This window comes from Anolis carolinensis, chromosome 1 (assembly GCF_035594765.1).
Source record: "Anolis carolinensis isolate JA03-04 chromosome 1, rAnoCar3.1.pri, whole genome shotgun sequence".
Lineage (NCBI taxonomy): Eukaryota > Metazoa > Chordata > Lepidosauria > Squamata > Dactyloidae > Anolis > Anolis carolinensis.
In genome coordinates this window covers 248,234,130-248,249,102 of record NC_085841.1, presented here as the reverse complement: position 1 = coordinate 248,249,102, position 14,973 = coordinate 248,234,130, and the positions used below count along the sequence as shown (strand labels likewise).

Sequence of the window (14,973 nt, the reverse complement as noted above, 5' to 3'; positions counted from 1 at the left end):
AATCTTTTAGTTGATAGGGCAGGCATTCTTCACAATTAGGATGGGTTGCATGTTGCTCAGCTGACTCCTTCAACACTTCACTGTAGGGTTGCCATTTGTCTCAGGAAATGAAATCAGCTAAAAGATAAGGTGCCCATTTTCCAGAAACAGCTCTATCCTCGTTTTATCCAGGTACAAGGAACAGATCCCACAGCAGGGCCTTATTGTAAGTGTCCCAATCTACAATTCATGTGATTGTAACATCTACATGGAACTAGAGCTTGGAAAAAGTTCTGCTTTAGATTGCAACTCCCAGAAGCCACTGGCCATGTGGGTTGGGAGGGAATTTGGGGAAATCTAGTGTAAAAAATCCTGTTTCAAGCTCAAAATGAGGGGAACTAATAAGACATTATGTGAAACACAAGTCAGAATAACTTAAGAAGGAAATGAAGATCTAATGGAAAAGCAAAGTATTAGTCACGTAGTCTAAGCAATTTTGGAGCCACTAATAGTCTATGAAAGGTTATAGTACAGCTTTTTCAGAGGACCAAACTTAAATGCTGATCTCATTCATAGAGTTTGCCAAAGTTCTGTCCTCCTGCGTGACAGTAACATAAATGCAGCTGTGCGGAACTGGGAGTTTTCCTCTATGGAGGAAAGCAACATGTCACAAGACTAGTTTATCATAGTAAGAGCAGAAGAATAAATAATAATAATAATAACTTTATTTTTGTACCCCGCCTCCATCTTCCTAGGTGATTCAGGATGGCTTACATATGGGCACAAGGTTCCTAAAACAACACATAAAATAAACACACAGTACAAAACAAAATAAAACCACTAGTATATAAAAACAACAATTTAAACTCAGAACAGCACTCAATAACCTATAGTATCAACTGTCATAAAGACATGGCCAACTGTAAACAAAATGAAAGGAAAGAGATAGTGTACGTTGTAGCTAAGAAACAAGGGAATGGGATGAAAGTGCTGTGCTGTATCATAATTGCAGACCATTGGGCTAGATATTCTCAAAAGCTTGTCTAAAGAAGGCAAGAAATGGACTGTAATGTTGGTGATGAAAATACAGCTAAGAGAACTATAGAAGAAAAATTATGGTTGATTGTGTACCTATCTGACATACAGAAAATGATTCTCTTATACAAAACCCTATATACGGTACACTAACTGCCCATACTTCATGGATCTCAGGGCTTCTTGAAACTCACATCACAATAACGTAATTAGGCTTAAAGATGCTACTATACTAAGCTCTTTTCTTTCCCTCACCACACACTAATTCGGTCATACATTTTCTGGCTATAAAATATATTTCCATGAGCTGATAAATCAGCAGATTCCATTTGCTAAAGGAATCTTTGAAATTTACCACATAGCAATATAAAAGCAAAAGACTTGACACCTAAATCTAAAGACTACAGTGGTTTTTCATCCCTTTCCCAACTGCCACCCTCTCCTCTGCAGCCTGACTGGTCTATTCCTGGTAGACTCTTTTCCACCTAAGCCCAAATATGGTCATCAGTCAGCACTTCACCACGCAAGCTGCTCAAGTTTCTGTTGTATTTCAGCCCCAAACAATTCTTCTTTTCTGTTCTCTCATCTCCGACTTGGCAGCCACCTGAGCTGCTTCTGTTGAGGTGCACAATCCTGCTAAAGTGAAGTACTTCTAAGTCTCATTGATTTAAGTGAAACAGTTGAGCGCGTACTTAGCCCTCCCACTGAAATCAATGAAACTCACATTAGAAGTGTTTCACTAACAGTAACCCAACCAATGTTGACCTGAGTGGTTGGAAGAAACAGCACAAAAATTGTGTTCACACTGTTGAATTCATTCTTCACTCTCTTAACTCTTTGAAGGGCCACAGCTGCTTAAGACAAACAGGCAAAGCAAGATAAATGCTAGACAGCAACTATCCTTCCCACCTCCCTTTCACGTCTTCAGAGGTTGTTGTCCTGCATCTGTTTTGTTATCATAAAATGAGTGTGCCTTCCTCCATTAGAACCACAACATTATTTCAACTCACTGCCTATCCATACCTGATAAGCCTATTGAAAAACATCAGTATTCGTGGTTTTGCATTATAATTTATAGGGGTGTTGTTATTAAAAATCTGAATTCTCAAAAATTAGAAGTGGGGTAAGGTTTGGCCCCATGGCTCTCTTGTCTTACTGTTTTAATCCTGTCATAAAAGAGGACCAACTATTGCACTCAAGATTCAAGCAGGTCTGTTTTAATAATCTGGTTTGACCTTGTCTCTGAAGAAAACATGCCACCTTCCAATTACTGTAATCAAAAAAGTATCATTCAATATATTTCTAATTAAGGACAATACTGTGTACACCACAGACACCTTGAACACATTTATGCAAGAAACCGTGGTCCTGCTTAGAATGTTCTAGATCAGTCGTTCTCAACCTGAGGTCCCCAGATGTTTTTGGCCTACAACTCCCAGAAATCCCAGCCAGCTTACCAGCTGTTAGGATTTCTGGGTGTTGAAGATCAAAAACATCTGGGGACCCACAGGTTGAGAACCACTGTTCTAGATTATGGATCCAGCTAAGGAAGTTCTTTTGTTTCCTTACTCACCATCTACAGGGCTGAGGTAATCGTGAAGGTGTGTCACGCTGGCTGCTCCTCCGCTCTGCATGAGGAGGTCCCCATAAGGATTTGGATGGCTGGTCATGAGTGTCATCTGGTGATAGTAATCCGTAGGGTTGGCTCCAGGAGGAGGCGGGGGCAGGCCAAAGAGACCTCGCTCTTTTAGATGCTCATGGGCTACTGCATAGGCAATGGGTAAAAGGGGGCAGAGGAAGGGGAGAAGAAGCAACAAGGGTAAAATATTTCCAGAGACTGAACCTTCTGCAGTGATGTGAGCATCTCCCCCTGCTCCCTGCCAAAACTTTGTAAGTTACGACTCTGACGTGTGCTTGGGACGTGTGCTTTCTATGGACAAAAGACACCGGGCTGGGGCCCTCCACATTCCTCCATTTCCGCAATTTTATAAACAATCTCTCATTTCCACCCCCCTTCTAATAATCCTTCGGTATGAACAGAGTTCACCAGAAAGAGAGAAAGAGAGAGAAAAAAGGGAGGGGGAGAAGGGGAAAAGGGAAAAGGACAGGAGGTGGGAAGGGAATCTGAGTGCAATAATGGTGTCAGAATTAACATCCCAGCCTATTACAAAAGAAAAATACAAACACAACCCAGTTAACGAAAACCAGCAGTATGAGAAAATTAAAGCAAACGTTTAATATGTAGAGTGTGTGTATGTGTGTGTTTTTAGTGCTTGGCAGTAGAAAACCATTTGGCTTGCCAGAACCAATTATCCTCACTTTTTCCCATTTGTGAATTTTCAAACCTGCCTCCCTGCCCAAGCCCCATTAACTTATTTACTGTGGCTTAAAAAAAGGAAAAAGAAAGAAACAGAGAAAACGAAACAAAGAAGGAAAGAAGAAAGCAAAATAAAAGCCAACACAAAGGGCCCTTTCTAAGGCCAATAATAAAAAAATTGGAAGGCAGGAAGGAGACTCAGGAGGAGCAGGAGGGAGAAAGAGGTACAAGAGCAATAAAATGCATCTATAGTTTACTTGGAATAGACTTGGAATCTTAACACTTGCTACAGAGAGAGGCCTCCAGAATCATGAAAATCAAATCAGCAGCAACAGAAAGACCAGGTTTTACAGGAAGTGTTAAGCCTGCCTGGCTGAAGGAGCATATCTAGCATCCAGTTCTCATTCCACTGGGCTGAGGTGTTGACTTTAATTCACTTACAAATCAAGCAGAGCAAAGTGTTATCAAACACCACTACTCACCAAATAAAAAGGTATCTATAGTTTGGGGATCTGTAGTTTGCTAAAGGGCATCATGCTGAAAAGGTATAAAAGGGGTTAAGTCTTGGTCACCTTGCAAAAGGAGTAATAGCAGCAAGGATCCCCTTCCCATGTTAAATCTGTGTACATTTAATTAAGGATACACACACACACGCACACAAAATCTCAGAAATGAACATGTGGCAAAGGTACTGAAATCCATGTTAAATGACCCTGCTATTGTGAACCAGTCCCAGGCAATGAAAAACAAAGGAACTAAATGAAGTTCAACAGGGACAAATGCAAGATACTTCACTTCGGCAGAAAAAATGGAATGCAAAGATACAGAATGGGGAATGCCTGGCTTGACAGCAGTACGTGTGAAAAAGATCTTGCAGTCCTTGTGGACAACAAGTTAAACATGAGCCAACAATGTGATGCAGCTGCTAAAAAAGCCAACGGGATTTTGGCCTGCATCAATAGGAGTATAGTGTCTAGATCCAGGGAAGTCATGCTCCCCCTCTATTCTGCCTTGGTCAGACCACACCTGGAATATTGTGTCAAATTCTGGGCACCGCAATTGAAGGGAGATGTTGACAAGCTGGAATGTGTCCAGAGGAGGGCAACTAAAATGATCAAGGGTCTGGAGAACAAGCCCTATGAGGAGCGGCTTAAAGAACTGGGCATGTTTAGCCTGCAGAAGAGAAGGCTGGGAGGAGACATGATAGCCATGTATGAGAGATATTTAAAAAATAATTGTGGCAATATCTTCAACTGGTTTTTATTTTAGCACGAACTTTTGTGGATAGAAACCCACTACGCCTGAAGAAGGTTTATATCCATGAAAGCTCATGCTAAAATGAACACCAGTCAGCCTTAAAGGTGTTGCTATTTGTGATAAAGTATGTGGTAGAAACATGGCAGTTACTTTTTCTTCTTTGTTCCATTAATACAAATACTATACATACATTTCAAAATATTCAGCTCCCAGCATAATTTGTAGTAAAGAAATATAAACTACATTCATGACGTGAATCAAGGTGCACACGAAGGTGTTAGTGGACAAATTTAACTATACATGCATTTTAAATTTTATAATTCATGGTTTAATAGAGTCCAATTAGAGTTTTAATTGATATGGTACTGTTTTATTGTTTATTGATATATCGTTGTTTTATTGAATGTATTTTGGGCAATGTAATTTGCCGGCTGTTCTAAGCCGCCCTGAGTCCCTCCAGGCGGGGTAAAAATGATATAAATAAATAAATAAAACTAGTAGAAATACAGTCACTCTCTAATTTTAAAGCAATAAGTAAAGTTGAGGAATCTCATCCATTTTAAGAATTCAGATAGTTGTTATTCAGGATTCAGTAAACATTTTCCTAACTTTCTTTCCCCCTATTTACATATTCAATAAATGGTTCAGCACATTTATATGAATGTATCTTCTTTTTCTCTACGTAGTTCTTTATTCCATGCAGTTAATTTTTAATTTCCAGCAAGAAACCAAATCTTTCTCTTATTATACAAAAAAATCTAATTCAGTAACTTACCTCTAATTTTTAGCTATCATCATTATTATTATTATTATTATTATTATTATTATTATTTATTTCCAACATTTATATCCCGCCCTTCTCACCCGAAGGGACTCAGGGCGGCGTACAAAATTGGCAACAATTCGATGCCTACACATAATTAAAACAGCAATAAAAATCCAATAAAACAATTAAAACAATATAAAGATATAAAACATATGATTAAAATCCATTCCTCCAAAATCCTCATGCTGTAGCCGTAAATCAGTCCGGGTCGTCTTTATCATTTATCTTCGAAAGCCTGGGCACATAGCCATGTTTTCAGGGCTTTTCTAAAACTCAAAAGGGTTGGGGCTTGCCGTATTTCTCTGGGGAGGGTGTTCCACAGCCGGGGAGCCACCACCGAGAAGCCCCTGTCCCTCGTCCCCACCAGCCGCGCCTGTGAGGCAGGCGGGACCGAGAGCAGGGCCTCACCAGATGACCTTAGGGATCTTCCTGGCTCATAGGGGATCTTCCTGGCTCATGTTTTGCAAATGGAATTATTGTATATACTCATGTATAAATCTAAACATTTTATTCAAAAAAATCAACCCCTAAAACTGTGCCAATTACAGTAGAGTCTCACTTATCCAACACTCGCTTATCCAACATTCTGGATTATCCAACGCATTTTTGTAGTCAATGTTTTCAATACATCGTGATATTTGAGTGCTAAATTTGTAAATACAATAATTACTACATAGCATTACTGCGTATTGAACTACTTTTTCTGTTAAATTTGTTGTATAACATGATGTTTTGGTGCTGAATTTGTAAAATCATATTTGATGAATTTGATGTTTAATAGGCTTTTCCTTAATCTCTCCTTATTATCCAACATACTCGCTTATCCAACGTTCTGCCAGCCCGTTTACGTTGGATAAGCGAGACTCTACTGTAATCCACAGTCAATGTGAGTACTGCATTGTCTCATATTGATACACGGTACATCTACAATATTTAAGTCAACTGCTCAGCCTTTTCCCACTTACCATCAGCTGGGCTGAGTCCTCTGGCAGCTGAGATCATTGAGAGGGTAGGGCTGCTGTGCATGGATCGGAGGTAGTGTTCCATGTGGGGGTTCATGTACGGGTGCGGATGGCTGAAAGGGGACTCAGCAGGCCCCGCCGGGTGTGGGGAAAGGCGGATGAGGGAGATGTCAGAGATCACAGGGCTGCCGCTTAGAGCAGGACTGCAAAAGAGGCAGAGATATTTTCCATCAACTTGATATTTTAATCAGACTCGTTTCATGCCTAAATATTGATTACTCTTGCTGCAAAACACAAAAACACAGTTTTAGTTTTAACAGAACCTATAGTTTAAGAGCACTCCGATCCTGTAATGAGTACCTTTTCTTTTTCTGGATATAGGAATAACTTCTAAAGTGGAAAAAGTTAAGTGTGAGCTGATGAAATAGATTTCAGCTGATTAACAGATTGAACAACGATTCACAAGTTAAGCAATAAAAAAGCAATCCTAAACATTGTAATTCAAAAGTATATCCCACTGAACAGTAATGGCACTTCCTCCTAGTTGCAAATATATATGGGTGGGATTGTTCTGTTCAGCCTACATCCAATTGTTAGTATTAATCGGAGAAGTCCCACTGAATTAACAGGAACTTACTAAGTCAGTATTTATATAGATTCCATTGATTCAATAAATCTACTCTATTGGTTTGATTTAGGATTCAGTGTGAAAAATTTGTATACTATAGGTTGAGTACCCCATATCTGACATATTTGGGATTGAAAGTGTTTTAGATTTTGAATTTCTCAGATTTTGGAATACATGGATTTGCCTATTTGTTGATATCTTGGAGATAGTATCCAATTCTAACCATGACATTCATTTATGTTTCATCTACACCTTGTACACATAACCTGAGGGTAATTATATGCAATATTTTAAATAATTGTGTACATGATACAAAGCTTTTGTACACTGAACAATCAGAAAGCAAAGATCTTATTCTCTTAGCCATTCATTTAGACAATTTCAGATTTTTGAATATTCTGTATTTTGGAATTCCTGATAAGGGATGGTCAATTTGTACTATAATCTAAACAAATGCACTTTGCAAAAAATACTGTATACTGGAAAGAAGATATAACTTACAAATCATTTAATGAAATTAACATATTTTACTTCTGCACTTACATCTGTGTTGCATTTATTTCCGAAAATGAAGCATTCATTTTTTCCCCTCCTTTCTTACATTGATCAATTTCAAGGGTTACTCCAAGTGAAACCAAAAACCACTACATCATCTGCTAGAGCCCTGTTTGAAGGTGTGCAGGTTCATTTTCCATGATGCTATCTCAGGACATCATGAAGATTTCAATATCAAGCCAGAAATCCACTCCTTCTTCCAACACATCACTCCTCCACTTGGTACCCCTCACTCTCTCAATTCTTAAAATAATATCTTGCCTGCTGAATGGAACTGATATCCAACACACACATTTTGTGTCTGCTTTGCACTAATAAAGGGTATAATACTAGCAAGAAATTCTAGCAGGAAAAGTTATATTTTGTATTCATAGCCTATTAACAGCAATGGATCAGAACCAGTACAGGTTCCAAACAATTATAGATTCTTTAACCTGAGTCCCACTGATTGAAATTCAGCCCTCATCAGTTACCAATGTTAGTTACTGATTAATCAATTAGACCTTTAGTTGATTAAACTAGTAATTAGACTGATTACAGACTGTCCCTTGATATTTTCAATGCTTACTGCAGAAGCTCTGTACTTTAGACGGTATATCAAAAGCACAGGCTGAGGCACTCAATTATATAGCCTCTAAAGTCAGCCTGAGAATACATGATTCTATCACTGGGATGCTTCCATATTTCTTGCAGAAAGTATTTCTTCACTCAATGAATAATTAACTTTTGGAGTTCCCAAGGGATGGCCCTTCCCTTAGGTGCGTTAATCACATCAAGCAGCAGAAGATCTGTGGGTGACACCTAGCCTCTCCTGCACCAGAAGACTCACACATATATCAGAGAATCCTGCTTTGTCACCAGCATTCAAAAATCCATCTGTACTTAAAATGGAATGTGTGTGTATGTGTATGAGATAGAGATTGTCTTTTGTCTCAGGCAGCAAAATGTCTTGGCCTGCCCCTGGAGTATGTTGCATGAGGATTTTGCCACCTCCATATATATTTAATTCAAAATACAAACAGTAATAAGACACAAAATAGAAGTTTATTCTTCAAAATGAAACAAAACTTACAGTAAGATGGAAAATAACATTTGTTTTTTATACGTATACTCTATTTATGTTTGAAACATTTTTTTCCTTTTTCTAATTGCATAGTCTTTTATTTATTCTGTGGAGCCTGGTTGCAGTTTTGCACCATATGATCCATGATAATGGAACATATCTGGCCTCCCCCCTTTCCCTTGATGCCCTAAGCACTTGTTTATTTTGCCTAATGGTTTATCCAGTTGAGACAGCATGAGACATGCCTGTGACTTATAGCCAAAGCATCTGCCATTGAATTCTGGCAATGGAGAATTCTTTAAAAATTGCCTTTCTTATATTGCTGTTTTTCTCACTCACCTCACAGCCACTGGGGAATTTGAGCCAAGCTTTCATCTACACAGAACTTTTGTCCAAGGTCCTCATCACACTGAGGTCCCTAACACGGCAACAGTGTGGCGAATCCATGGGGCAGTGGGGGAAACAGTCATCAAGTGTGCTGCATTTCTGCCTTCCCCATCACATGGGGGAAAGCATCTTTGCTTGGCTTTCCCTTGTGCTGGCCCCATTGTAGGCTATGAGAACTACCCGTGTTTTCAGGGCTCCATCCTAGGACGCTGCCAGGATGGAACTAGTTTAGAGTCCCGCTAGAAGTAGCCCTGTGTCATGTGAAGAACTCTGTCAGGCTCTGCCCTGGCTCTGTTCTGGAAGCGTCATAGGACAAAGCCAGAAGTCCATGTGATGAGGACAAAAATCTCCTTAAGCCAGGGTCATCAGGCACAGAATGGGACATTGCTGAGTTTTTATTGAATATCTTATTTAAATTGAAATAGGTTTTATATTTCTAAGTGTTGTTTATGTGTTTGATACTGTGTTGTTATTAATGGTGATATATTTTATTTTAATTTTATGTGTTATAGCATTAATATGTGCTGTTTTGTAAGCTGCCCCGAGTCTCTTTGGGAGATGGTGTAGGGATATAAATAAAGTTGTATTATCATCACCCTCCTCCTTCTCCTCCTCCTCCTCCTCCTCCTCCTTGTAACTAATTCTGAACCAGTTCTTGAATAAGATTAGGGACTGTGTAGCCCTGTCAAGCAGGATGAAGGTAATTGTCTTCCCTCTAACTTTCAACCAGTCATCCATCCTAACATGGCCATTGCCACACTGGAAGACAGAAGGGGTTTAGTGGGGTACAAATGAGATAATCTGGACACTCCTCTGCACCCTTCCTCACTCTCCACCATCAAGTCAATAGCTATGTCAGGAGATGGATGAAGCTGAAAGTTGAAGTTTAAAAAATGGGGAAGGACAAATACTTTCAGCCTGCTTGATGGAGCTTTATAGTACCTTAAACTGCTCCAATGCTTGGTAAGGGCTGGGATTATGCTAGCTCTTCCCAGATTCAATCTGGATACCTTGTGCATGTACCTCAAATAAGGTGTATAATTGATGTTCTAACTTGCTTTTCTTCTTCTTCACAATTTCTTCTTACCACTTTGCCTGATAAAGAAGCTTGTAAGCTGAAAGCCTACATGGTATATTTTGCACTTCAACTCTGATCTACTTGAAGTATATCTTGAATTTTGTTTTATGATCAAGAAATCCTGCAAGATAGACAGACAAAAAATATTCCTTATATGAAATACCTGGGACAAGTAGTGCATTTGGCATTTGTTTTGTTCCCCCTCTCAGCTTTTTCATACTTGTATTTGCATATACATATATAATGAGATATTTTGAAGATGTGACCCAAGTCTAAACACAACATTTACATAGCCTGAAAGTAAATTTATACAAAAAAGTAATGTATTTTTTCACAAAACAAAGCTTGCATACATTAAACTTTCAAAAGAGGTCAAATATAGTCCAAAAATGTATTGTCCAATAAATGATATTAGAGTTCAAAGCTTTAATCCACTTGACCGAAACACACACTCTTGCCAAGCAATAGTGTGGGGAAATATCAGAGTCTTAAAGTCCAATGAAGCTTGACAACAAGGCTGGAAATAAACTTGATTCTTGGCTAGGTCCGTGACTGGAGACAAGGCAAAACGTGAAGCATGGAGCAGGATCCGTGGTTAACAGCAAGGCAAGGCAAGGCTTGAAACTCGATCCGGGAAGCAAGGAACTGGGGTTACGAAGTCCACACACGAACTCTCTCCTGAAGCTGATCAATTGACTCCGCAAAGAATCTCTCGCGCCAAACCCCTATATTGGGTCTCGTTTTCCCGCCAACAATCTCTTTCCCTAGAGAACAAGAAGCGAAACCCAACTCTGTCCAGATGCAAGACTCCTTAGATTTTCCCAAGGGAAGCAGGCCTAATCAGCCTGTTTGTTTGGCAGCGATTCTTAGACTTCTCCGATTAGCTTCTCTGACTCCTCTGTCTTTAGAATAAGATTCCTTCCTGGGAAACGGAGGGGAGTACTGCCCAAGGCCTGGTTTACTGAATTCTTGAGGGCAAACGTCAACATCCGGCAGGTGAAGAGACTCCAGCTCTTGTTGAACCGGCGAAAACCCCATGTTTTCATCTTCATCTGCCACAATAGTACTAGGAACAGGACTACAAGGCCCATGAGGCATCACAGGTCTATGGATACTTCTGAACCTGGGGTTTCTGCAGGAGCTGATCCCAATTGGGATGCTTGGAGAAGGGAGGATGGTTCTTTAAGTGTTCATGGGGCTAAGTGTGGGCAGGATGATTGGGACTCCGACGAATTACTAGGTACTCCAGATCCACGAGCTCTAGCTGTGTGGAGCTCAGACTCTGAGTAGATTTGGGACACCTGGTGTTTGGGTGTGAGTGTTTGGTCACCCAGGAGGAAGGGGAATAAAATGGGAATGTTTGGCCACTGCACTTTGCGTGTGGCAAGGTGTTGCTGAGGCGCCATTGGGATCTCTGTGTTTCCATGAAGGCTGGACTTGGACTATGATATGAATCTGCTGTTATCACCTAGCTTGGCTCTCGCTGTGTCTTATCGTGGACCTGTTTTGGATGACTGCACCCTCTTCAGACCTTGGATCGGAATTTGACCTTGCTACTGCCTTCGCCCTGTGATTGATGACTACTATCGGCTTTTGACTCCTGGCTTGCTCTTTGGACACCACTGTTATCTCCTGACCTGACCTTGGAATCCCGGACGACGTCTTTTCACCATCCTTTTGGAGCCTTCGGCTTTATCCACATTGTGGAAGCAGTCTACTGCATTCTTAGTTTGTTTGTTTGTTTCCTGACCAATTTGGTGTTTTCTTTTGGGAACTGTTCCTTTGAAAACTACAGAGCCGGCTAGCAGGGCTTGGACTCAGAAAGTGCAGTTTGCACTAAGTTTGTTTAGCTTTGTTTTTACCTGCTTGTGTTGCTGAATTACATTTTTGTTTGAACTGCTCTTGAAGCACTGATAGTGAAGTGTTTCAAGGTTTTTTCTGTGTTAACATTACTTTTTGGCTTATCTGCTGAATAAACTCTATTTTTGTTCGCTAATTGGCGTCTGACTCTTGACAATCTATCTCTACCCACCTATCTATCCCCAGAAGTTGTAAGTTACTGAATGTCAATTGATGGAGAATAGATGTAGGCCAATGAGGGAGGTAGATCCAGCAACGTATCAACTATTCCTCCAGTGAAGGATGGGATTTATGGCTCTCCAAATGTCACTGGACTACAAAGCCCACCAGCACAACCAATATCAAGAGATGATGGGAAATGTAATCCAGAAACATCTGAAGGGTCACTGATTTCTCTTCCATATACTGAGTATAATGGGAGAAATGAAGCCTTTAAGAATTATGGAAAAAGGCATACAGTTTCATAATACTTTCCAGTCCCCACCTGCACAACATGTTTGTTACTAAGATTACATCAGAAATAGAACCAGCATTCAGAACTGCCCTGTTTAATAGCACAGGGCTTGTAAGTGTCACAGTATGGCAGGCAGCTTGTTAGCACCCCCGAGTTTTCAAGACTGACATCATTTCGCTTCCCCAACAATCTTTGTGTGAGGCTTGGGAAAGCCTCCACCTTACTCTTTCAGAGCAATTTTCAGATCATAAGGTGACTGTGCAAAACCTTTGAGTTTCATTCATATTTGTGGAAAAGAAAGAACAAAAGAATCAAAGTCTGTGTTTCCAATTCTGTTTGGGACTGTTACCAATAATATCTGGCCCCATCTGGAAAAAATGAAAGAGGATTTTTTTTCCAAAAAGGAAAGTGATGTCATTAAGAAAACATCTGACATTTTAATGCTGATGAAGGCTAAACTCAAGTGTGTGACTGCACTGGGAATGCTGGCGCTGGGAGGGAGTTGGATGTAAATTGAAAGCAGTCCCAGACTACCCTAACCCATGGAGCCTGCCTTAATGCATAAGTCTAGCAAGAAATTCTCTTACATACACAATAAGCTCACTCTTTCATCAATACGTGCTTTCTCCCAATAGGATTGTGAATGTCTTTGATGCATGCTTGAAACCTTGTATTGCTTGGTTTACAACCCTTTTGAGCTTATTCTGATCAAACCAGGAGGCCAACATCTAAAGACCATTAACAAAACCCAGTGCTTATTCTTGCATTTTCATCCAAGGCTAGAGAAGCTTGATTCTCTTCATTTTCACAAAACAGACAACTATATTGGCTAAACGTTTGAATATAAAAGTGATGGGAATACAGTTTTTAACTGGAATGCCTGCTATATTGGTGTGTATGTGTGTACAAATAGAGTGTTTTTAAGAGGGTTCCAAAGATGGCTGTTCTTCACAATCAAACCTAGACTTTATAGGGGGGAAATCAGAGCATTTTCATGAAAATGAAGAAAATCTAAGTACATAAGAAAATTAAGTAATCAATTCTGTTACAAAACAAACAACAAACAAACAATTTTGTAAATAACCTGTGTCAGGATGGATATAACCACATAATATTGAGTAACATTGATACTGGAACTTATCAAAGCATCCCACAATAAGAATAAATGAGCATTATCTTAGAGAAAGGCAATGGCAAATTTCTGAATAAATCTCACCAAGAAAACTACAGGTTAGCATCACAGTAAGTCATAATTGATCTGAAGGTACATAAGAACAACCAGGACTGATCACAGATAAATGCACTGCCTTTTTCTTTAATGCAGCTCTTGTTTAACTGTGGTAGCTGAATAGCTCCAGGACATTTTTTGATGTCAGAAACTACACCTCCCTCCAATCAATCAAGACTTTATTATGGTCCATGACCAGCATAGAGAGGGGTACAAATGCCCTGGGATGGAGAAATACAGTTCCCTCCAGCCTAAATAGTTATGGAACATTTGTTTATAGCTGTTTTAGAATTTGGACAGTGATTCGTTAACATTTATTGTTACATGGCCAACAAGGGGTGATGTTGCAACTTTTTAAAGTACCTATTTTTTTTTTCAGAAGTAACTAGTTACTTTTAGTACTCTCCCCCTCATCATTGGGTGCAACCCATTAATTAAGTTGTTCCATATTTCGAGCATGAACTGTGTATATAAACAACATTTTCTTGAGAGTCTCCTCCTCTTCTGTTGATTGAGAGTGCTATGTTATCTACAGCAATTGATATATTGTATTGTTTTTACCAGGGGGTACTGTGAATTTATGATGTTGTGTTGACTGTTTATAGCTTATGTTTTGTTTTGCACTTGTTGTATTTTGTATTTTGTGTCACACCTTCAGCATTTTGTGAGCCGTCCTGAGTCCCTCTGGGAGATGGTGGCGGGATATAAATAAAGTATTGTTGTTGTTGTTGTTTTGGCAACCGTAGTTCAAAAAAAGGAACTTTTCCAACCTCGGCAAATGGCCTGGGAACTCAGCTAATGGTCTATGGTTGCAGTGAGTGGGTTGAGAAATAGAGAAGGGGGAGCAGGAGAAAGCTCAGAGGCAAAATGACACATATTGCTTGGGAGCATAATTTGCAGCCCTGAGAGAAGGTCTCAGATTATTTCACCAGCTGCTACGAGTTTTCCCGGCTGGTGCCACATTCTCACCTACCTGTCAATGTTGAAAGCCACCCTGCTGACTTAGAGTCTGATGTACGTTTCTCCACAGACACAGGAAAGCAAGTCAGCACAGCAGTTGGTGTGTGACAGGAAGCAAGAACAGTGCGCTGGCAGTAAGATATATTGGAAACTGACACCTGACACATATAAGCAGTAGGACATCAGGAATGCTCATTGTTTGAAGAAGGACTCTTAGCTTTACAGGGTAAGGAAAGCTTAATTTTCTTAACATCTGTGGCTTCTTTGATGCAGTGCAATGAAACTACATCATAAGTATGATGGTTTAAAGCAATGTCAAATATGCCGAAGTTCAGCAGTCTAAACTGCCAGCTTTTTTTGGAGAGGAAAAAACCAACAACTACA

General features: G+C 39.8%; 1 protein-coding gene across 2 annotated transcripts in view; it reads right to left on the bottom strand.

Moving 5' to 3' along the window:
* The window catches only part of gli2 (GLI family zinc finger 2), a 279,884-nt gene that overhangs the window by 54,962 nt on the left and 209,949 nt on the right, over positions 1-14,973 (bottom strand). For both annotated transcript variants that reach the window (XM_003214899.4, XM_062967372.1), the window contains 2 exons: positions 6,380-6,579; positions 2,588-2,779 (listed from right to left, as the gene is read on the bottom strand). In XM_003214899.4, coding sequence (XP_003214947.2) covers positions 2,588-2,779; positions 6,380-6,579 — 392 coding nt within the window. The remainder of the gene's footprint in view (positions 1-2,587; positions 2,780-6,379; positions 6,580-14,973) is intronic.